Source organism: Amphiura filiformis, chromosome 1 (genome assembly GCF_039555335.1).
Source record: "Amphiura filiformis chromosome 1, Afil_fr2py, whole genome shotgun sequence".
Classification (NCBI taxonomy): domain Eukaryota; kingdom Metazoa; phylum Echinodermata; class Ophiuroidea; order Amphilepidida; family Amphiuridae; genus Amphiura; species Amphiura filiformis.
Window position 1 is genome coordinate 4,962,749 of NC_092628.1, and position 24,452 is coordinate 4,987,200.

The following is a 24,452-nucleotide window of genomic DNA, read 5'->3' on the forward strand; positions in this document are numbered from 1 at the left end:
TGCATTGTGAGTACAAATCTCGGACACGAAACGGATAAAACAATCCGTCTGTGGATAACAGTGGCAATAAACTTTGACTGATCGGAAATTCCTGTGATTTTATTTTGCATTAACAACACTGGCCTCAGAGGCTTCAATGATTCTTTATATTTCTTGTTGTTTTACGTACTTATTTTGCTCCCGTTAGAGAGGCCTACAGGCGATTGTTTGGTGCAACCATGCCTTAATTATGGACGATGTGTAAGTGTTGGTGACCAGAACAGGTGTATTTGTCGACGAGGATGGACTGGAACTAGATGTGAAACAGGTAAGATGAATACCATTGAGGCCTATTGACCTTGACCTATTTTTTCTGTGCTATCTAGGTTACGAAACATCTTAGATGGTGGAATCCTACACTGATAGCCAGAATAGAGTCAAGTGACTCTCTAAGTGGAGTAAGCTAGCACTAGCTCTCAAAAGAAGTCACCTGACTGTCACAAGAGAGTCAGTTGACTCTACCCGAGGAGTCAATTGACTCTACATTCAGAGTCGTCGACAGAGTCTAGAAATTTATGACCCTTCAAGAGAGTCAGACTCTGAAATAGTTTGGCTGTTGACGCCATGGAATGTATATTCTCCCATTCATGGTGGTTCAGCATAAATTTCTTTATCATATCATCTGATGATGGCCTATATGCCGTGAAACTCAAAGTAAAGTCTCCTATTCCGGTCGGTATATACTTTTGAATTTTTGTATCTTGCATGTATATGGAGGAATACCATTATGATATTTGATATAAATAAATTTATACTGCTATTCAGATATTGATGACTGCGCAAGTGCTCCATGTGTGAATGGTCAATGTAGGGATGGAACCAATCAATACACATGTGTGTGTGACCCTGGATGGACAGGCACTAACTGTGATATTAGTAAGTACCTGATGGAACACGGAGCCCGTCATGTAGGTCTTATTGTAAGAACAATAAGGACAGAGATACCGTTGATTTAGGAGGCAGTACATAACGAATTGATTGCCATTCATAAAGTGATCTTTCTAACAAAAAGGTTCTGGTATTAAATAATAACTAACCTACTGGTAATCTAACGATTTACCCGAAAGGCTACTGTTAATGCACAATTGTGTTGTTTCATTAATAAACATGAACAAGTAAAAACAAACATTTTCTGATAAATATGTGTCCATTTGCATACTTAATTTCAACGATGTAAGAACGTTGTAAAGTTTTGAAGATGTTGAACCTCTACTAGCACACAATCACCCGTCTAGCTACAGACTTGTACATCAGGAGCATTAGGCATTTAGTTTAACTTGCCTCCAAACTTATCCATCACACCAATTATGTCTTAATTGTTCTTGGATCTCAGTCGGTCGGTCCAATTACCTGGTTCAAACGTGTACGCTGAATAGCGAATGACTATCTACATGTTTCTTTATATTTCTTGTTGTTTTGTTTACTTATTTTGCTCCCATTAGATGTAAGCAATTGTCGGTTGCAACCATGCCTTAATCACGGCCGATGTGTGAGTGTTGTTAACCAGTACAGGTGTATTTGTCGACGAGGATGGACTGGAACTAGATGTGAAACAGGTAAGATAAATACCATTGAGGCCTATTGACCTTGACCTATTTTGCTGTGCTATCTAGGTAACAAAACATCCTTGATGGTGGAATCCTACACTGATAGCCAGAATAGAGTCAAGTGACTCTCTAAGTGGATTTAACTAGCACTTACTCTCAAAAGGAGTCACCTGACTGGCACAAGAGAGTCAGTTGACTCTACCCGTGAAGTCAATTCAGAGTCTAAAAATTTCTGACTCTTCAAGAGAGTCAGACTCTGAAATAGTTTGGCTGTTGACACCATGGAATGTATATTCTCTTATTCCTAATGGACGGTGGTTCAGCCTAAATATCTTCATCCTGTCGTCTGACGATGGCCTATATGGCGTGAAACTTAAAGTAAAGTCTCCTATTCCGGTAGGTATACTTTAAATTTTTATCTTGATGTACATTAACGGGGCAACCTACGAGGATATAAGAGGCTCGAAGTTTTGTATCTTTGCACCTGGTTGGACTAGAATTCATTTGAGGACAAGGTAAATGTGGTAGAAATTCACAATTTATTGTTTCAGTAATAAATATACCATAACTGAACACAGATATCCGTTTGAAACAACAACAATACTAAGTTCCATCGATATAAGAGTGTTGTAGAAGATATATGTATTTAAATATCTTAAGATATTTTGATATCCTAAAATATTATCATTATGATATTTGATGATATACATATTATTCTTCCTGCTGTTCAGATATTGATGACTGCGCAAGTGCTCCATGTGTGAATGGTCAATGTAAGCACTTGCGCAGTCATCAATATCTGAACAGCAGGAAGAAGAATATTTATATCATCAAATATCATGGGATGGGACCAATCAATATACATGTGTTTGTGACTCGGGATGGACAGGCACTAACTGTGATATTAGTAAGTACCTGATGGAACACGGAGCTATTTTCTTTCATTTATTAAAGAAAGCCCGTCATGTAGGTCTTATTGTAAGAACAATAAGGACAGAGATACCGTTGATTTAGGAGGCAGTACACGAAGTAACGCATTGTTCGTTTGTTAAGGAATTGATTGTCATTCATTCTGATATCAAATGATAACTGACCTAACAGAATACGTCGTAGAAGTGACGTAGTTAATCGGATTAACTACCATAGCAATAGATGAATACAATTTTGACTATACCACCCTGCACTACAACGTTCACGCGGTACCGATGCATTGAACTATAGATGTCAAAGAAAGGCTGATCATTCGCACCTGTAAGATAAGTATCTTTGAATGGAGCGGTATAGAGCGGTATTGTATTCAATCTATGTTTGCTGACATACACAGGTGATTAGTACAATCTGCTTGTAGTGCAGGGCGGTCTATTCAAAATAGTATTCATCTATCGCTATGGTAGTTAATCCGATTATGACGTCACTTCTACGGCGTATAGCTATCAAACGCTTTACCAGGCAGGCGACTGTCAATGCACACACATTGTTTTCCAGAAATAACGCGTTGTTCCTTAGATGCCGAATAGATTTGGCTATTCATAAACTGATACCTTTTGTTCAGCAAATAAGTTTATCAGGATTGTCAATAAAACAGATAATTGGAAGATTCTTGTGAAGAAATCCAATATTTTGGGTTTGTGTTACGTACCTCAATGACAGTTTCGAGCTAAGACTTAGCACTTTCTCAAATTGACTGACCAATTCTTGCACATTGACGGCTGCTTCCGGTTGGAGCTGACGTTGGTGGCGCTGTTAGGAGTTGGTCGTAGATGTGTGGTAGAAAGTAGTTCCCTCGTCTCTGTTGAGTGTTTTGACCCCTCTTTCTTATCCAGATGGCTTCCTTTATAATGTCTCCTCTTTCTGTTCTGTTCTGTTCTCTAGTTGGTCGTAGAGAACAGGGGGTTCGGTGGTGTCTGAGGGGGGATGTGGCCCATCGGTCGTTGGAAAATGTTACAAAATGAATGCCAAATGCACTATTGTATAAAATGTTAGTTTGAAAAACTTTTAAAATGTTCAATATGAAGAGTCCCAATTGCAGCAGTTTGCAGTTCATTTGCAGTGGTGTACCTGGCCTTTTTGTCGGAGGAGAGCAGATCCGACACTTTAAACCACAATATTAAAAATGCTTGTCCAATAACAATTGGTTTTCAGATATCAATAATTGCAGCCCTAACCCATGTCAAAATAGAGGTAGTTGTACAAATGGAGTAGATTCCTATACCTGTACATGTGCTGCTGGATACGCTGGAATCACATGCGATACAAGTAAGTAAAATGTAACGTATTTGTTGCAGGTTTGCATTTCCTGAAGAGGCAGAAAGAAAATATGTAAAGCCATTTGATATCTGTCATCGCCAGTTTGTGTAACAAATCGAATAAATGTTTTTCCTGTACATATGCTGCTGGCAACACGTAGACATATCAAAAACATTCGCAAATCAGTATTTGTACCAGACAATTTACACCACAATATTGACATGTTAATAAATGTGCTTGTCCAATAATAATTGGTTTTCAGATATCAATGATTGCAGCCCTAACCCATGTCAAAATAGAGGTAGTTGTACAGATGGAGTAGATTCCTATACCTGTACATGTGCTGCTGGATACGCTGGAATCACATGCGATACAAGTAAGTAAAATGTAACGTATTTGTTGCAGGTTTGCATTTCCTGAAGAGGCAGAAAGAAAATATGTAAAGCCATTTGATATCTGTCATCGCCAGTTTGTGTAACAAATCGAATAAATGTTTTTCCTGTACATATGCTGCTGGCAACACGTAGACATATCAAAAACATTCGCAAATCAGTATTTGTACCAGACAATTTAAACCACAATATTGACATGTTAAAAAATGTGCTTGTCCAATAATAATTGGTTTTCAGATATCAATGATTGCAGCCCTAACCCATGTCAAAATAGAGGTAGTTGTACAGATGGAGTAGATTCCTATACCTGTATATGTGCTGCTGGATACACTGGAACCACATGCGATACAAGTAAGTAAAAAAGTAACGTATTTGTTGCGGGTTTGCACTGCTTGAAATGGTAGGATGAATATTTGTAAAGCCAATGGTTTTAAATATAAATATTTGCGATCCTAATCCCTGTAAAACTGCAGATCGAATAAACTTGTTCACTTGTACCAGTGAAGTGTTGTGGATACCCTTAGGCATCTTCGAAGCAAGTAATCAATAATTAAGTATTAACTTACTGAGCACAAACATCAGTCAAAAAGCAATCGCTGCGTAGTGGGGTTGTCTGAGGGGGATGTGGTCCCCTCAGTCGTTGGACAATTTTACAATATGAACGCCAAATGAAGGCATTTGGTGGACACTTTTTACGCTATCATTGTGTAAAATGTTATTTGGAAAATTATTTTTAATGTTCAATATGAAGCCTCAGTTGAAGCAGTTTACTGTTCATTTGCAGTGGTGTACCTGACGTTTTTGTCGCAGGGGAGCATTATTCCGACCCACTTTGGCTGGGATATTTTCAGTTTCATACTATTTGAAGTGAAAGTTGATACACATTGGGTTCATTTCAGTGCAAACCGCGCAAAAACTTGCAATTTTAAATCCAATTCAGTAGTTCAGATAAATATGCCGGTGCAAGTCGTTGAAGATATTTAAAAGCAAACAGTAAACAGCTCGTTTGGTCCAAGAGTGGTACAATAAGTAAATCTGTATGATTTGATTTGCTTCTCTGATGAGGTATTTCCGATTTTTCATGATAATACGAATTTCTGATAGCCATGTTTGAGAGTAGATTACAATGACATATCACTTACACTTGTGACACTTTTTTATGAAAATACGCTTGTCGAATTTTTTTTTCAGATATCAATGATTGCAGCCCTAACCCATGTCAGAATGGAGGCAGATGTACAGATGGGGTAGATTCCTATACCTGTACGTGTGCTGCTGGCTATACTGGAGCCACGTGTGATAGTACAAGTAAGAATATTATTTTAATGGTATTTGTTGACTACTTTTTTTTTTATTCTCCAAAGGTTCTAGACCCTTTAACCTCGCAATGCAGATGTAGGGACGCTGCCCGTAAGGCGTGATGTTGGTGTGGGTGTGAACTATATGCTTGATAGTAGGTAATCCACCGGAGAAAATGTATAAACCAGAGACGTTTATTTCGTACTATTTTATCAAAAAATCAAGGTATAAAACCGGATATTGCCTGTATTTTTACAGTGAGCGTACTTAGATCAAGGAAGTATTTGCCGAAACGTGTGGCGGGGGGGGGGGGGGGTGGAGATAATTTCCCCCGCCCCTGCTTCCTCGGAATTGACACCATGTGCGAAAGCATCGCATTAAAGCCATATAATAATTTTTCCATAAGAAATAGAATTGTATTTTTTTGGGTGGTATAAAATGTTAGTCAAATATGTCCTCTTATAATTTGGGCCCAAACAGACGAGGCAATACAACGATTATTGCTATTTAATACCAGCGCATATGTCGTCAATGCGAGCCATACATTCGAACGTGAGTCGTGTAGGTTCTTTTGATATGTCACGACTGCCTGTACGCCATGTACGTACTGTGTTATGCACATCGTGCACGCGTTCGACTAATATTTCCATTGTAATAATAAACCGGTTTTCGTATTTTGACAAAACTGCAGCACCTCAAGTCTTGGGATTGGCAGGATATATTAGTTTACTAAAGTACATAACAATCGTTTAAAAACAGAATTTTGAACAATATTGAGGGCGTCGTCCTCAGCAAATGTTATAATATGGCTTTAAAAAAAGTTGTACCTTTTATTCTCACATAGCCTAAAGGTGTGTTTGAGTTACAATATGTACACAAAATTATATATAAGTCTGATAGAAACAAAGTACGTTGCTGGAAATAACTACCGAGTACATTTTTGTTTAAATTGCAGTTGATGATACTAATGAATGCTTATCCGGTCCTTGCCTCAACGGAGCAACTTGTAATGATATAATGGGATCGTACACATGTTCCTGTGCACATGGTTGGACAGGAGTTAATTGCGAACAGGGTAATTGTGACAGAAATTTACAATTTATGTAGGATGTTTTATTAATAAACATGAATAAGGAAAAACAGATATGTTTCCGTTTGAAACAACAACCACAAAATTCCAATGATGTGAGCGTGCTGTAAACGATTTAGACACAGCCGTGTACAGACTTGACATTTACTATGGAATACTTTTTCGCAAAATTCCAAGACTGGTCTGGTAGAGGTCTGCATAAACGGCACGGGCTAAATATTAATTGGGGTGTGTCGGGAAATGGTGTAAAATAAGTGTATGACAGAAAATGTGCTTTCCATTAGTTTACATTATGGCGCTCATAATGTAGTGAATAAGCCTAAAATGGCGGATTTAAGGAGGCTATAAATTTGTTTTTTGTGGGGGTAAAATTTCTGAATTTGAGCAACATTATTCTGATATTATCAAATTCATTGAGGTTTGAGGCTATTGTACTGAACCTGAATACCAATAAGTGTTCGTCTGAACTGAAATGCACCTGTGATCTACCAGTTTTAAAGTGGGAGGAGCTTTAACAAATTTGGCTCTTAAAAGTGATACGCACTCAGAAAGTTTGAATGGTCCCCTGGGGCCAAATGCTATAAACTTACTGTTCACAAAGAAACAGTGTGAGTTCATTGGACAACTATCTATAATATCTATCATAGCCGGAAAGGCCCATCGTAAATGCGACTTAAGTCCAGTCAGTCAATTGCCTAATAACGAATGAGGCTGTAAAGACATTATCGTGTTTTGTATAAGAACATTGTGGACCATTTGAAAAAAAGTAGACTGAAAAGTGTGATATTTTATGGTACGCTGCATTGAACTGTATTTATGAAACAATCAGGGTTTCAAATCTGGAATATATCAGAACGTTATTTTGTCAACTTTATGCTCATTTTGTGAGAGCAGGGCATATATCTTGGGCTCAGGGATGTTCTTTTTCCATTCAGTTCTGTCCCTGTGCTTGTGTTCTGGTTCTTGGATATGCTGGGTTAGGCCTGACGTTGTTCCAGCTTTGGCCCCCAGATCCCTTAATCCATTGTGTTTTGTCATTAAAAAGAAAACGTTTTTCCATTTTCTCTATTTTTATTATGCTTTTGATGTGATGTGCAATCATATGACCTATGTCTTAAATTATGTTTTTTATTGTGTTGCTCTTGATATAAGTTTTTGTAATGTCTGCAATCGTATGATAACATGTTTTATATGTTGTTTTTATTGTGTACTATATGTTTGGCCTTTGTGCCACCTGGGAACTTGAACCAAGGGAGAACAGTGCCAGTGCATTGATTGGTCTTTACTTAACTTTACTTTTGTCCTCCGCTTATTCCTCTCAGAGTCGCGGGGAAATGATGGGACGTCTGTCTTGCGCTTCATGGGTAGCATCTGTCAGGTTGGTGCTGTGCCTTGTCATTTGATGCGATGGCTTTCAATCTGGTCTATTATAGGCTTGGTGTCAACCATGTCTCTGATGACTTCATTCCTGATTTTGTCCCGTCTTGTCCTGTTTACAGCTTTTCGTAGGCATTTCATTTCACAGGTGGTGATCTTCCGTTCAGTCTTTTTTTTTTTTGTTTTTGTTTGTGCCTGATAACAGAGAGTCGGAGTATAGATTGCAAGCATGAAGGTGATGTTGTTTGCTTTCTGGTTTCGATTGCTCGATCTATTCCCGGGTATTTAAACTCCTTCGATTGCTGGCGGGTGGTGTTGTCAATCTTGATGTCCGAGGTCTTTTGGGATCGGCTGATCAGCATGGTTTCTGTCTTTGGGATGCTTATGTTCATGCCATATTTCTGGCAGGTTGCGTGCAGTCTGTTGGTGTGGTTTTGTAAGCTAAGGCTGTCATGATGGATGAGACATTGATCATCTGCAAACAGTAGTTCATTGAGAGCTTCTTCATCTAGATGAGCTTCTGGGGTGATCCTGTCCATAAAAATAAGGAACAGGAGAGGCGAGAGGACGCATCCTTGTCGGACACCTGACTTTACAGGAAACCACTTGGTGAGTCCTGTCCTTGTCCTGACAGTGCAGAGGCTGCCCCTATAGATGACTCTCACACTGTCCAGCAGTTGCCCTTTTACACCGTGGTCTTCTAACACAGTCCAGAGCAGATCTCTGTTTACTCTATCAAACGCCTTTTTTGATCTATGGATATACATATCTTGGTTGTACTCAATACTCCTTTCACGTAGCTGTCTCAGAGCAAATATGTCATCAGTGCACCCTCTGTTCTTCCTAAACCCAAACTGCGTTTCACTCAGCTGATGTTCCACAGCTGGTCTTATTCGTTTTTCCAATATCTTTGTATACATCTTCCCAGTATGGCTGAGTAGAGAGATTCCTCTATATTTGCAACAATCTCTTTTACTCCCTTTTTTTCCAGATGGTTACAATTATTGCACGTTGCCAGTCATCGGGTGCTGCTCGGTTTCCATTGTAATTCCTACTAGAGTTTGGTACACTGTGGGGTCCTAGGTAATCTTCCCACGGTGATCGTTCACTTTCCACATGTCCATTCATGTCTCCCATTACCACCAGCATATCCTGATTCTTTGTACTGTTTATAACTTCAGATAACTCTTCAAAGAATGTCTTCATCTGAGTAGGAATCATTGCATGGGGCAAACACTTGGATGTATGTTGTAACCTCTTTCTCTTGTTGTATTCTGAGTCTGATTATTCTTTCGGATATGTAGTCAACTTCCATAATGTTCTTAGCTACTTCTGGGTGTAGGTAGAAACACACTCAGTGTACAGCTTTTTTGTTCTTGTCCACTCCAGACCAGATGAGTACATAGTCGTTGTGAGATTCCTTCATGCCTTTTCCTTTAAGTCTTGTATCAGATATTCCCAAGATTGAGACACTATACCTCTGCATTGTTTCAACAATCTCTGGTTCCTTCTGTCCAATTCCACTGACATTCCATGTTGCAGTCCTAGTCTTTGGGCTATTTCGTTGTCTTTTAACAGTTCCGTGTCGTTTTCCATTTGAATCCCTCCGTTTACATTTCCTTTGTTTACTTTGAGCGGTAGTATATCAACTGCAGGCCTGCTGGGGCATTCGCAGCTTCCCCGGTCCATAAATAGAGCCAAGACAGTTTCCTGCATATCGGGCAGATGGGTAGCAGCCGAGGTCTACTAGTTAAGGGGTGGATCGCTTCTCCCGTGGAAACACGATGACTGTTGAACCTTAAGAGCAAGAAAACTGTTGAATCTAGACGGTTTCCTCCACTCGCACTGTTATGTTTGGTCATTGATTGGTCACCCCAGGTTAAATAAATAAATAAATAAATAAATAAATAAATAAATAAATAAATAAATAAATAAATAAATAAATAAATAAATAAATAAATAAATAAATAAATAGGCTAGAAAGCCTGTACAAACCCAATAGTGAAAACACTAAATTAAAGGGTTGCCTTAAACAAAAACAAAAAATAGGTCCCAAGGCAAACAATAAGAACAAAGATAGGATGAAAGAAGAAATAAAAAGGAAAACTTTCTACACCAGATGGAAACAAACAGTAGATTTAAAGGCTGGTAGGAGGTGCATTTAACAACATCATCAGACATCCCAAGAAAAGGGAAGCGCCAATTGAACCCAAATAGGACCACCTCAAGGCCGTAGTATTTGAGTTTCGTAATTCCATAGCCAGGATGATGGTTCTACGACATAGATATAAAATATTGCAATACAGACGTACGTCCTTTACAGGTTAAGGGTCAGTACTGAGTTCCAACATGCACACCTTATAGCCAGTGTTTATATGGTGTTTACCTAAATTATTTTTAATCAATTTGTTTCTTACAATATTTTACATTTTAATTTTCTCAATCAGCACAAACAGGAATAGAATGTCATGACGGTTCCTGTGGGCATGTAAGAGGTTATCGGGTCTCTGCTACGTGTGAAAATGGTTATTGTGTTTGTGACTCACCAGATTATAGTAGAGAAACATGCCTTCGTAAGTTTGACAGCCAAAGTGTGACGGTCGCTTTTTATCATGTAAAGATAATTCTTTTATGAAAACAGCTTTAATCTACTTTTTATAATGTCGACAGTGATTAACGGTGATGATTTATACGCTTTTTTTTCGCTTTAGTGCATCGGAAAAACGTATTGGTAAGATGAGGTTTAGGCTTACAAACTCTTATATTGTCTGGATGATTTATCCCTTTTGTTTATATCTGACCTGCTCCCTCAAATTACACATTTAGTCGCCAGAGTAATACAGAAGATACAGTGCATTAAAACATGACGGAATTCAAAAGAAAACAAACGAAATTCTTGAGCAAATATAGATTTTTGAAGACCCAAAGAAATCAGCGAAAACAATCAATATAAGAATTTCAAATCTGGAATATCTCAGAAAATATTTTTTCAACTTTATGCTCATTTTGTGAGATAAAATAATTGGTTTTTTTGTGAAACACACTTAGTTGCTAAGTTGCATTTTCAGCTCTCCTGCCGAAATGTTACAGACATAGTCCCATTTTACATTGACACAAAAACCTCCAAAATTTAAAGATAATTTGTCTTCGAAACCATTCAAAGACCCTTGGCATATTTTAGTTAATCATTATTTTGTTTTGTATACTATACTATCGTGTTCAATGTGATATTTATTTCAAAACTTCAGCCTCCGTAGGTAGTTGCCAAATCCAGCAAAGCGATATAGCAGCTGCCCGTGCTTCATACGGTGGAACCGAACGAGACACTTACAGCTGCGTGACAGAGGAGTCTGGACCGCAGAGTATCCATGTGTTAGCAGTCTATGAAGGAAACAGGAACACTCGTCCTCCCAGTGCAGGTGATATGGATGTCAGTTTGGAAACGAGCTCACAAACCAACAAATCTGTGGTGCTCGTTTTAGCATCATATGAACCAGTTAGATGGATACTAGACGTACCAGATATGGTGCTTATAGACGAAATTGTACTGGTAAGAGTTAAATTGGCTGTTATTCGTCATATTATTTCCCCGTATGAAGTAGACTAACAATATATCTGTTTTAGAATATATGTTGTGAATTAATTAATAAAATGAGCTTTCACATTTTGATATGATTTTTAAAAAATAAAATTATATTCCATACTCATCTTATATATAGCATCAAAGTCATACTTTGCCCTACTCTGATTACACCACTTGATGGATTGATATGTGTATGTATAGGCGGCGAAAGCGAGGAAACGGGGAAAACATCCCCCATAATTTATGCAAAGGGACGTCCCCTTGAAAAATTAAATAGAAGAAAAATAAAATTTCCCTGTACATTTGCCTTTTACCCAAATTTTTGTTCAAAATGACCCAAATAGATATTTTATTTTTAGATATGGTCTTACATTGTGTTACGTTTACAAAGTTGCGATTTTATATATGCTAAAATAAAGTAATTCACATGAAAAACATGGAACATTAGCAGTTGGATGAAATGTTTCAAGACTAAAGAATTTGCAATATATATTTTTATGTAACACATTAGTGGTTAAGGTTGGTCAATATTAAAACAATATAGAGACCTTTACCTAGATATTTATATCTAGTTTTTGAAAATTGATAATAATAACAAAATTACTGAATATTTTGACGTCGCAGATAGCTTTGTGTTGCCATTATAAATATGTGTACTTTTATATACTTAAGACCAACAGTGTTGAGGCCAAATAGTTTCAGGACTTAAAAGACAAACCTTAACAGGTTTTAATGTGTTCATAATCATTTCGTTTTGTTCCATGCAGATATCATACCACCTTGATGAAAGCAGCGTTGAATGGTCAGGTACCCCACGTTACAACGTTCAAATAACAGAACATGGTTCAATATATGGTTATGGCAGTGACAGTGGCGGAGGAAATACAGTTGGATTGCTGAAATATATACGAGACAACTACGGCCCCGTGAGTTCATTTACAGGAACATACAATGCGGATTCTTGGACACTTGATATAAGTTATGGCATCCCAATTGATCCAGGTAAGAAGTAATGATGCGGCTTAAAAGTAGCATTATTTAACTAGCAATAAGTAGCGACTTTTTTCATTATCTTAACATATTCATGATATTTGTCTTGTCCCTGTTTTATCAAAATTAGACACATGGCGTCATAATTTACACCTTATAATGATCTATAAGTATCATTATTCTGCCAAATATAAGTATGGCGAATTTAACATGATTGCACTGTTGTAGTGCCTTTAAACAAAAATCCATTGGCTGTGAAATGGTTGCTGTAGACAACAGGTAGGTGAACCTTTACAGGACAGTGCTTCCGACAACCGTGATCGGAACAGACTGTAAAGAATATTTATTGTTGACCATTTCCCCCGGCCATTTCTTTTCCCAGTAACAGGGAGAACGGATTTGTGTGTGTTGTTTTTGGAGATTTATAATCCGGGAAACCTCCCCTACTGTATAGAAAAGACCTTAACCAGTGTGCCACTGATTAATGTGTTGGAGGAGAAAACCTGCTGATTCTCATTTACATCATTTAGATCCTATTATAGACGTAATGCTCGTCTATCTCAATTGTCAACAATAATCAACCCTACAATGTTATTTGACATGATATTTAAACTTTTGGACAATATTTAAAATCTTCTCTGAAAGTAAAAGAACAATGGGGTTTTTCTTTCTTGCACAAAATTAATGTATCTCCGATATAAGCTACTGTACAGTGTAATATATTTAGCTAATTTTGCGCTCTATTTTTAGGTACTATTAATCAAATTACGATGGACTTCCATAAAATACCATGTACCACCACTGTTGACATATTTAATAAAGAAAATCCCTCACACTGTTACTCTTTCGTTGTATTTAGAATTTGGTCATAGTTTAAGAAAGAGCGGTTTTGATAAAAAAATTGGCAATTTTAATCATGAATGCGCATATTTCTAATTTTGTTGATACAATTTCTATTGTAATGACTACGCTATCATACCATACTATCTAAATCATCACATTTGGTTTTGTCTCATTTTGGAGATTGATTCAATCTTTGTGCTCGTCTCTCATGATTTTCTTACTATATTCTTTGTCTTTATGGCCTATATACTGAAATTCAAAGACGACCCCCTACATGTACCTCATACAATTATCAGTGAATATACTCAGATTAAATACTTCTGCTTACGTGCCTTTATCACATTTCAATTTTCCCCGTGTTGAACTCGCCACACAAAAAAGGTGGCGATGTTACATTTTCCCAAATTCGACTCAAATTAAATGATGGTATCTCTGCCATACAAGAAGTTATTGTCATGCTTGTGGTCTCATTCTATTGCTAAATAAAATGCACTTTAAACCCTGTAAAACGAATACCGTTAGCCTTTTTAATACTCACGCTGTGCTTCATAGAATTCAGAATGTGCAGGGTGGCAGAGTTGGGGGATGTGGAGGTGGGGGATGTGGTACACACAAACTCTATGGGATTGATATTTTAGTGCATAATCTGCTTCTGTAAAGGCTGAAAATTGGATATTGACTCTATTTATAATCTAAAAGACTCATGACCTTACAGCTAAACAATTCTACTAATTGTTTTTAATCATTTATGATTGGTTTAGTCTGGAAAATACAAACTTTTCCATGCAAAACTGCCCGTTTTCATATTAAACACTGTAGTAAGTAATGCGGAGGTCTTCAAAATCTATAAGTTACTGTAAAATTTTAATTACTTATCCTACCACAGTCAAAGTATAGATTTTCTGAAGGGAAATTTGATGAGAAATCCACATATGGACTTACTTTTTACTGTATTGGTTAGGGGCAAAATGTTTCAGTTCAAAATATATTGAATTTCAAAAAATTCTAACATATTTTGGGACACCTTGTATTCAAAGATTACCAAACAGCTGTGAATTTCGTTTCTTCCAAAGTCAGTGGGTTCCCTCTATCCTTTAACCAAATGACTGTTGTTTACTTCCAGTTTATTACTGCAAGTTGGTAATAAGCAATGCATTAAGTAACCCATTTTTTATCGGAATCTTTTTTATTCCACCCTGTATAACTTGAAGGTCACCCTGTATAATGATTTGCAATGTGTATATTTGAATTCCTTATGTCTTCAGTTTTCCAAAATGTATACTGTTGCTAGCTTCGCGACGCCGGTAGGTACATACCCGTCACTTCTAAATTTGAGTGCCCCCCCCCCCCGCCGTTACATACATAAAGCTGTTCCCCTCTGGTTGTTTTCATTTCTAAATAGCTACGCAGGGGCGTAGCCAGCTTTCTTGGTCGGGGGGGGGCAAAATAAAATTTCGGGGGAACAGACGAAAAAAACTGCATTTGCATCATATAATACATAGAGACCGTATGTCTTCGAGCTTCCCGAAAAAGGCCTTATCTGGATCATGTGCGCGCGTAGCGCCAAAAAATGGTATTTTACACTATTTTCGCCCATTATCCGGCTAACAAGGCTTTATTGGTACAATGTGCGCGAGTAGCGCGGAAAAAATGTGCATTTTACACTAATTTGGCCCTGAATTTTGCTAGAAAAGTTGCTCCTTGCCCTTTTTCTTTTCCTTTGCCCTCCGATTTTGTCAGAAGGGCACTTTTTTCTTTCATTTTTGCCAGGGGCACTCTTGTCCCACTTGCCCCCCCCCCCCCCCCTGCTGGCTACGCTACTGTAGCTACGCACACAAATATTATATAACGCATCTTGAAAAGCCTAATGTTGCGTGGAATAACTTCTGAGAATATCCCGCTTCGTACATGTAAGTTGGCCAACCAGGACAACCTTGTGAATGGAGACTATGATATTTGATATTTTTGTATTGTCCTATTGTGCAGATATTGACGAATGCGCAAGTGCTCCATGTGTGAATGGTGTATGCGTAGATGGAATCAATCGATATACATGTGTGTGTGACTCAGGATGGACAGGCACTAACTGTGATACAAGTAAGTACCTATGAAGCTGAAGACTGTACTTGAGTCGACTTCATGTCAACTGTGATATGTGACGTGTCATGTCAAAAGGAGACACTTTTGGGCAGGTTATCAATTTGAGGTTTTAACATATCTTAAACATGGAGATACTCCACAACGCCGTTTTCCCCAATGAAATCGGACATTCCTAACCGAAGATATTGAGTTCGTAAGTTATGGTATTATAAAATCGGAAATTGAGATATTGGCCTTTAAAAATATTATTGATAATGTTGAGAGTAGGAATTACCTTGAAAAATGTCTCAAAAATACAAGATACCAGTTATATTCCGGTCTAAAACTATCAGACAATATTTTAAACGTGAATAACATCACAAATTCGCAACAACCCCCAATTGTTAAAAAATCACCCCTGGGCAGATTTTTGGCTATATTGATTGATTGATTGATTGAAATTATTTTATTGCAAATTCGTTGCCCGTGGGCCAAATTACATACAATAAATAACAATATAAAAATACACATATAAAAACAATCAGAATTAAATATTTAAGCAAAAAATTGCACATGATAAGAAACACAAAAAAATATACAATTTGAATTACATTATTTAAGAAAATTGCATATATAAAAGTCACAGTAAAAACATTTATCTTAATATTGCACTTTTTAACATTATAAAATGACATGAAAAGATTAGCATAGAAAAGTATATATCTCCATTTACGATCCTGCCCAAAAGTGTCTCCTTTTGACATGACACGTCACATATATATTTTGATTTTTGCTTACTTCTGCTCATACATTGATGAATGCGCAAATGTTCCATGTGCGAATGGTCTATGTGTGATGGAATCAATCAATACATATGTGTGTGTGTGACCCCGGATGGACAGGCACTAACTGTGATATAAGTATGCACCCGATGAAGATGAATACAATGTACATGAGTCGACTTCATGCCAACTGTCATTATATTTTTGATATTTTTTTTTTACTTTTGCTCAGATATTGATGACTGTGCAAATGTTCCATGTGCGAATGGTCTATGTGTTGATGGAATCAATCAATACACATGTATGTGTAATCCGGGATGGACAGGCACTAACTGTAATATTAGTAAGTACCGGAATTAGTTGAAGAAAATATAATGTACTTGCTTCGATCATTCATTCATTCATTCATTCATTCATTCATTCATTCATTCATTCATTCATTCATTCATTCATTCATTCCCTTATCCATATTCTTCTGTCAACCACATAATGAGCCATTTTAGCCAAATGCGTTGTTGGATTTTAGCCTCTCTGACTGGCTATCGATCGGATACTTCAGTTTTAACCATTATGTAAATATTTATTTGAAAAATATACTACTTGGGTCCTTACGGAAAGGTTATCGTGCCAACTTAGCATGTGCATTAAATATACCGATATTTTATTTTATTCTACCATATACATTTTGTGTACACATTTGAGTAACCTTTGAATGGAGAAATAACATTATGTTGATGCCAACTAGGATATCAATTTTTTCTCTTTTGCTCTTGCTCAGACATTGATTTAGCTGAAGACAATGTAATGTATTTGCATCGATCATTCATTTGATATAACATTTAAATCAATACATATGAATATATGAATACAAAAGCCACCTAAGTCCATACTTTGGCCAAATTGAGTTAAGCATGGGAAATTGTTGCTATACATAGGCCTGTCATATGCATGAAAGAACAACTCAAATTCATTCTCTGTATCTATTGGGCATGTGAAAAATAGCATGTATGAAAGAATCACCCAATTCCATGATCTGAGTCTTGTAACACATTGATTGAAATCCAGTATGTATAAAAGTCCACTTGTAACACATTCATTGCTAGAGAATGACTTTTGAACAAAAATGGGTTTAATAAAGGAAAGTGTGTGGTTTATATTACATGGCAGAATGCTTATCAACATTATACATACCTGTGTGCTTTATTTTGTATTATCTTACTAGTGGTAATCTCATTCTAACATTGTTGTCTTTGTATATGATTCAAAAGTCCAAAATTTAAAATGAACCCCACGAAGTCCCTGAAATGCTAATCATCATACCTAATACAGGTTAATCCACTCATTTGCACGTAAAACTTACCATATTGACCAGGTAAATCTAACTGAAGAAATTAAAATGATACACGGGTTTTTCTCTCAAAATAACTTCGCATGGACTTAGGTGGCTTTTGTATTCATGTATTCATATGTTAGTGTGTCTCTGGATTGACAGGCGCTAACCATAACATTGGTAAATACCCGATGAAGCTGAGGACAATGACTTTTTTGAAATAATTTTCCCTTGGCCATTTTCAAAATGGCTAAATATCTATTTGGTCACACAAAGTAGTTATTTGACATTTTTTGTATTTTCCTGTTGTTCAGACATCGATGACTGCGTAAGTGTACCATGTGTAAATGGTGTATGTGTGGATGGAATCAATCAATACACATGTGTATGTGAGCCGGGATGGACAGGCACTGACTGTGATATTAGTAAGTACTCGATTAGCTGAAGACAATGTAATGTACAATGTAATGTCCTTGCGTCGATCATTCATTCATTCATTCATTCATTTATTCATTCATTCATTCATTCATTCATTCATTCATTCATTCATTCATTCATTCATTCATGCATTCATGCATTCATTCACTCATTCATTCATTCATTCATTCATTCATTCATTTATTAATTCATGCATTCATTCATTCTTATACTTTTGATCATTATAACTATGATATTTGATATAATATATAAATCAATACGCATGTACAAATATGGGTGGACAAGCACTAACTATGATATTGGCAAGTACCCGATAAAGCTGAAGACATTGGCCTTTTTGAAATATATTGCTTTTATTTTTCCCATAGCAATTTTCAAAATGGCTAAAGGTTTGTTTCTGCTCAGTTTTCTTCCTACACTTATTCTTCAGTCGATCACTAATTCTACTACTCGGGTAACTAACTACTAACCCAGCCGGTGAATGAAATATACCGGTGTTTTTTTGTTTTTTTTAATATTTTTTATTTTATTCATGAGAGTAACTGTCTCTTTCCCTTTTACTTTCTGTTCTCTTTTACTACTGCTCAGACATTGATGACTGCGTAAGTGTTCCATGTGTGAATGGACAATGTGTGGATGGAATCAATCAATATACCTGCTTTTGTGACCCGGGATGGACAGGCACTCACTGTAATATAAGTAAGTACTTGATGAAGCTGAATTAGGGAATAAACGATATGAATTTTTGTTTTTACTATCCTCTACTGTATGATAGACGACAGGCAAGTCCAATATTTTGAGTAGTGGATGCCGGTGCAGCCGGTATCCACTACGATAAAAAAATATTGGCCCTCCCTATCGTTTATTCTCATTCTTAGTCAATTAAATATTATTTTAATAACTGTAAACTATTTTTAGGACTACCCTGCAAGCCCTTTGCTTGAAAAAGTTTCTGGTTTCCAAATTTGATTTTAATTTAATTATTAACTTGTTGTGAAAACCATTGAAATGGTATTTAGCGCACATTACTTGTTTTTATTTACTTTTAATTTTGTGAATTGATCCACATTTCGAAAATTTGTTAACCCAATATTGGTTAAGATAAAGATGATTTGGAATATAGCTGTGACATGTTTTTACTGTTCTCAGTTGTATACCGTGAGTTTCAAAGCATTTAATTTGTTATATGTTATGCTTGCAGGTTCCCCATACCCCTGTAATTGTACAAGCCCTCCACCTACCATGGCTACATTTAATATCACACAATTTCCTGAAAGTAAGTATTTTGAACAGATCGTATCATTTGGATGGGAACGCTTACTTATTGATCCTACTAGCAATGCTTATTCCATCATACATGTACACATTAGAAATGGTTCCAATATATAAGAGATTCAGTTCTTCAAGGAAGATCTCTGAATATCACTTCAAGGGTATGTATTATCAAAGGTTAAGTTATAAGGTGAAAGAGGGAGACACTGCTGTAGTGTCGGGGAGCTGAAAATTACATTTGCCAACACCTGCAACCCCGGTTGCAAAGAATCAGTGTTTAACATGCTATTTCTGGTGTTGGATTTTACATTGGGTGCTCTCAGATGCGGGCTGGTATTTTACAAGAGTGAGGGAATGAGCTCCCTCTGCCTTCCTAGCTCAGTTGTTGAACATGCCAGAATTGATGCTGGAATTGTTACCTACCCACGTCGTTCAAGCAGGTATCCTGATAGGATGCTGAATGACCTGGATGTTGCTGATGATATTGCCCTGTTGGAATCTTCTATAACCCGGGCCCAGTCACAGCTTACTAGGACTGCAACAGCAGCAGCAGATCTAGGTCTTGTCATCAGCGCATCTAAGACAGAATATATGACTGCAAACTGTAACGCCCAGCCAGCACTTGAAGTCTATGGTAGTACTATTAACCATGTCACAGACTTCAAGTACTTGGGTTCCAACATGGGCTCTAGTGTTGGAGACCTAAAAAGAAGAAAAGCACTAGCCTGGGCCGCTTTCTGGAAACTGGAACGCCTTTGGAGAAGCCCATCCCTGCCAATCGAAATAAAAATCTAGCTGTTTGAGACAACTTGTGTCACTATCTTTCTGTACGGGTGCGAGTCATGGGTAATCACCAAGGACATGGAAAACATAATCAATGCCTTTGCAACATCTTGCTACAGGGTCATGTTAAACATCAAGCGTGTGGATCGGATCCCAAATGAAACCATCTACAATCTGACCAACACCACTCCACTGGTTGCCAGAGTCAATATTCATCAACTCAAATTTCTCGGCCATATACTGCGTCTTGAAGATGACGAGCCTGTGAAAGAATATACCCTTTATATTCCACCACATGGGAAAAGGAAACCGGGACGGCCGCGCACACTGTACTTACAGTATGTACAGCACCTCCTGGGAGATACTAAATGGATGCTGCAGCCAAACAAAATTGTTTCGCTTGCCCAAGATCGCAACAGTTGGAGAAAGCTTGTAGTCGCCTGCTCCGCAGTCCGCAGCCGACTGATGAAGCGGGGGGGGTGGGGGCGGCGGGCCGGCCAAGATCGACTGAATTTTGACGTCGTCATTGGTTTTACACGAAAATGTCTAAAATAATTCCAAAAGTGTATGTATATTATCAAGCAATATTTTATCAGTCTAAATCCGTTGAGCTTCGACAATGAACCTCATTGTAAGTACTGTTTTTTGAATTTTTTGTATGAATAACGCACGACATGTTATGGTATATATTAAAATTTCCCCTATGTAAATCATATACCTCCGTGGTGTTAGCAATGGTACCTGTCACGTAGGCGGTCTGGGTTCAATCCCCGGTCCCGGCAGAGAAAATAGTTTTTCTTTTGACATTTATTTTGAATCCAAAATTATTTATTTTCATGTGAAACTGTATACATTGCACTGGGAAATATATTTTGTGCATTTTTTTCTGTAACGGGCTAATAAAGCTCAGGGAAAAATAATTGCGTCCATGCAACGTCCAGCCAGTGTTGCCGTCATATTGTCTGTTTTGTTTACACTATTGGCTGTTGCCGGCATTGATGAAGATGATGAAACTATTTTTAAGCAAAAGCTAACTTACCGTCATAAAAACTCCCCTGATTATAAAATGAGCGAAACTTGTTTACAACTTATTCTGTTGTACTGCTAGCGCTTGCGGGAATTCCGTTCTACTTTTCGCATACAACGCAATACATACCTAAACCTGATCATGACTCATTCGTTACAGTCCTTGAATGCATCTTGAAGCATTGCAGAGAAGATGATGCTAAACAATAGAGGGGCCATAACACATCCCTGTTTGGTACCATTTGACACTGGAAATACTTCCGATGTTGTCCCTAGGTCAGATATGCGGAACATCATGCCATCATGAAATGAGCGGATTATCTTAACTACTCTTGGTGGGCATCCTATTTCAGTAGTAACCTCCAGAGGCCTTCACGACTGACAGAGTCGAAGGCTTTGGTGAGATCAACAAACACCATATACAGGTCTAGGTTGTGTTCCCTGTATTTCTCCTGGACTTGTCTAGCTGCAAATAGCATGTCTGTTGTGCCTCTGCCAGCTCTAAAGCCACATTGACTCATTGATTGCAAGTAGAATGAACTTTTTTAGGAATCCTTTTATCATCCCCTCCCCTTCCGGGGAAAGCAGTTCTGTCCCATGGGCTGGGCTGCTTTGTCACTCGGGCAGGATACAAGATGAGTCGTCATTCCAAATCGACGTCAAAGTGACCATCACACCCGAGTCGCCTACGTGGAGATTCATGGCTAGAGGCTCCCAGTAGTATCATCCACCTACCTCCGTCGTCATTAGTCCCTCGCCGTAGGGCTTGAGAGAAAAACCTGCACATGTCTTAGACGTAACCGAGTTGTGCGCGTCCGATACCCCTCTCTCTTCCTGTGGACATCAGTTACTGCAGGTACGTTGCCGCAACGTGCAGAGGATGGGCACAGGTGCAGCAACTGGCCAGGATCCTCGTCTTTGTGGACTGCCCTTTTCACTGGTTGCGCCAGCTTTCACAGTTCATCTGCCTTCTGCCGTTGACTGCTATCCCATCCCTAAATATCAAGGGATTTGCTCGGTTTTTTGGCGCCGACCATCCCGCCAGTTGTAGAGTGGGTACTATTAGCTATTGTGCACTTTTTGTAGACGTTAGCTGGGACTTACTAACCCCATGCACAACCTTCCTGTGCTAGCTGGGACTTACTAATCCCATGCACAGTCTCCCCGCTCTACTCGGATGCAGTTTAACGTCATACCCAGTGTTCAATATATTAATGGTGTATGTGTGGATGGAATCAATGAATGCGTTTGTGGCCAGGGATGGACAGGCACTAACTGTGATATTGGGAAGTACTGACAGTTTACTTGCCTTCAACATGGAGTTATTTTTCAATTGCCCATTACGCAGTTGCTATTATAATTACCTATTATAATTACAATAGAGACAGAGATTACCTCTTATATAATGATAATGACTTTTTGTGTATACAATGTGTGACATTTTTATACTAATAACAGGCTGAAAATGACAGTGTAACACTGAAAATCATTAGAACAAAAGATTTTTTTTTAATTCGGTATGATTAATTCCATTTCAGTGTGGTCATATCAATTTCATTGAGATTAATGAGTGGCTACTGATTTGTTTTAGTCCCTTTTCAGTGTGGTTGGACAATGGTCACATAGAATAACTAAAGTGTTGTTTCCCTTGGTGCTTTATAATATGTATATATAGTATTACGCTGTCATTTTTCAATGCAATAATTTCATAGTGATTATGCAGTAAGGAAAAGATAGATAATACTTGTGGTGATGCCGTTCCCTATTTCAGACAATGCCCCAATTATCTGTAACATTTTTCCAAGCCTCGAAAATAATATGGAATATAAAGTGTTACATGCTGGTCCGCACTAGAATGATTATTGTCTTTTTGCTTTATAAACCAAATCAGATATTAACGAATGTGCCTCTGCACCATGTTTGAATAACGGAATATGTGTTGATATGGTTAATATATACACGTGTCAATGCCCGCCGGGGTTTACGGGATTAAGATGTGAAACAGGTACGTACTTGATAATGAAATTATCATAAAAAAAGTAATGTTATTTTTTATAAAAGTAACTAAAAATACAAGATAAAGAGTAGTAAGTGTTTGAGTTCATAAGATGTTCATAGAAACAAATGTTGCTGGCACGAAGTACCGAGTTTAATTTTCTTTACGTCGCAGGTGATGATACTAATGAATGCTTATCCAGCCCTTGCCTTAACGGGGCAACCTGTAATGACACAATAGGATCGTATACATGTACTTGTGCATCGGGTTGGACAGGAGTTAATTGCGAACAAGGTAATTGTGATAGAAATTTACTGCATAAACTAAAAACAAACTCTGTACGGTGGAAAAACCAACCATACCAATGACAAGATGCCAATGATGTTAGAGTGTTGTTAATAGTTCAGAACGTATTGAGTCTCTAACATCACCATAATCACTCCTCTAGAACTTGCACTTTCTGAGCATGAACCATTTTGTTTAACTTGTTACGAGTCGTACTTGACTCAAGGTCAAAATCACCTTTTACCCGAACTCACACGAATGCACAACACAAATACACTGCTTGATTAAGCTAACAAAATCTAAGTCTTAATTGAAAGTAATGTATGATTGGTACAATATATGACAACAAAATTCACATATAAAATAATCACACAATCACAATAATGTTTTAACTTATTAGTACTTAGCCAGCATTCTTCTTCTTGAAGATAGCAGAGTTCTTGCAATGTTCTGGACGGCTGATGTATATATCCTTAATCACTTGTCCTGCGAAAATCAGCAAAGTCCATTGTACACTTGCATTTATAAATCCTTGCGTATAACATCGTCACACGAAAATGGTGCTGCTTTCTCCAAAATACTAAACTCCTTGTGTCGTTCTCCAAACATGTTTATAACTCCTTGAGCCGTTCTCCAATACTAAACTCCTTGCGCAGTTCTCCAAATCTCTTTACTCCTTGCACAGTTCTCCTACTTGACAGACTTTAAAAGCTTTGAATCAGTTATCAGCATGACGACGAAGATCACAATAAATGCCTCCTTTTTGGGATGTCTCCACACTATCTTCTCCGTTCAGCGGCTAAATATTTAAATATAGCACATTCGCTATAATTCCAATGCTGATTCAATATTCAACTTTGTGAATATTTTGCAGCACCATACACACACAGCTCACTGCTTCATAATAATTAAATGTCTGTGTAATAAAGCTGTTGACATTTGCTTTTATAGCAAACAAAACCCACATCTATTAATAGCCACTCTGTCATATTACAACACTTCCTGTGGGTAATTCTCAAATCTTATCCATTTCACAATCCAAGGGATTTTCCCA

At 37.6% G+C, this 24,452-nt stretch overlaps 1 protein-coding gene across 1 annotated transcript in view; it reads left to right on the forward strand.

Annotated features, from left to right (window-relative positions):
- LOC140154037 (uncharacterized) overlaps positions 1-24,452 on the forward strand; it is a 137,029-nt gene that overhangs the window by 8,338 nt on the left and 104,239 nt on the right. Inside the window, exons 3-20 of the mRNA XM_072180150.1 lie at positions 188-307; positions 805-915; positions 1,482-1,595; positions 3,729-3,842; positions 4,096-4,209; positions 4,463-4,576; positions 5,417-5,533; positions 6,480-6,599; positions 10,439-10,564; positions 11,240-11,541; positions 12,342-12,576; positions 15,394-15,504; positions 16,501-16,611; positions 17,913-18,023; positions 18,625-18,735; positions 19,238-19,312; positions 23,009-23,122; positions 23,288-23,407. Coding sequence (XP_072036251.1) covers positions 188-307; positions 805-915; positions 1,482-1,595; positions 3,729-3,842; positions 4,096-4,209; positions 4,463-4,576; positions 5,417-5,533; positions 6,480-6,599; positions 10,439-10,564; positions 11,240-11,541; positions 12,342-12,576; positions 15,394-15,504; positions 16,501-16,611; positions 17,913-18,023; positions 18,625-18,735; positions 19,238-19,312; positions 23,009-23,122; positions 23,288-23,407 — 2,340 coding nt within the window. The remainder of the gene's footprint in view (positions 1-187; positions 308-804; positions 916-1,481; positions 1,596-3,728; positions 3,843-4,095; positions 4,210-4,462; positions 4,577-5,416; positions 5,534-6,479; positions 6,600-10,438; positions 10,565-11,239; positions 11,542-12,341; positions 12,577-15,393; positions 15,505-16,500; positions 16,612-17,912; positions 18,024-18,624; positions 18,736-19,237; positions 19,313-23,008; positions 23,123-23,287; positions 23,408-24,452) is intronic.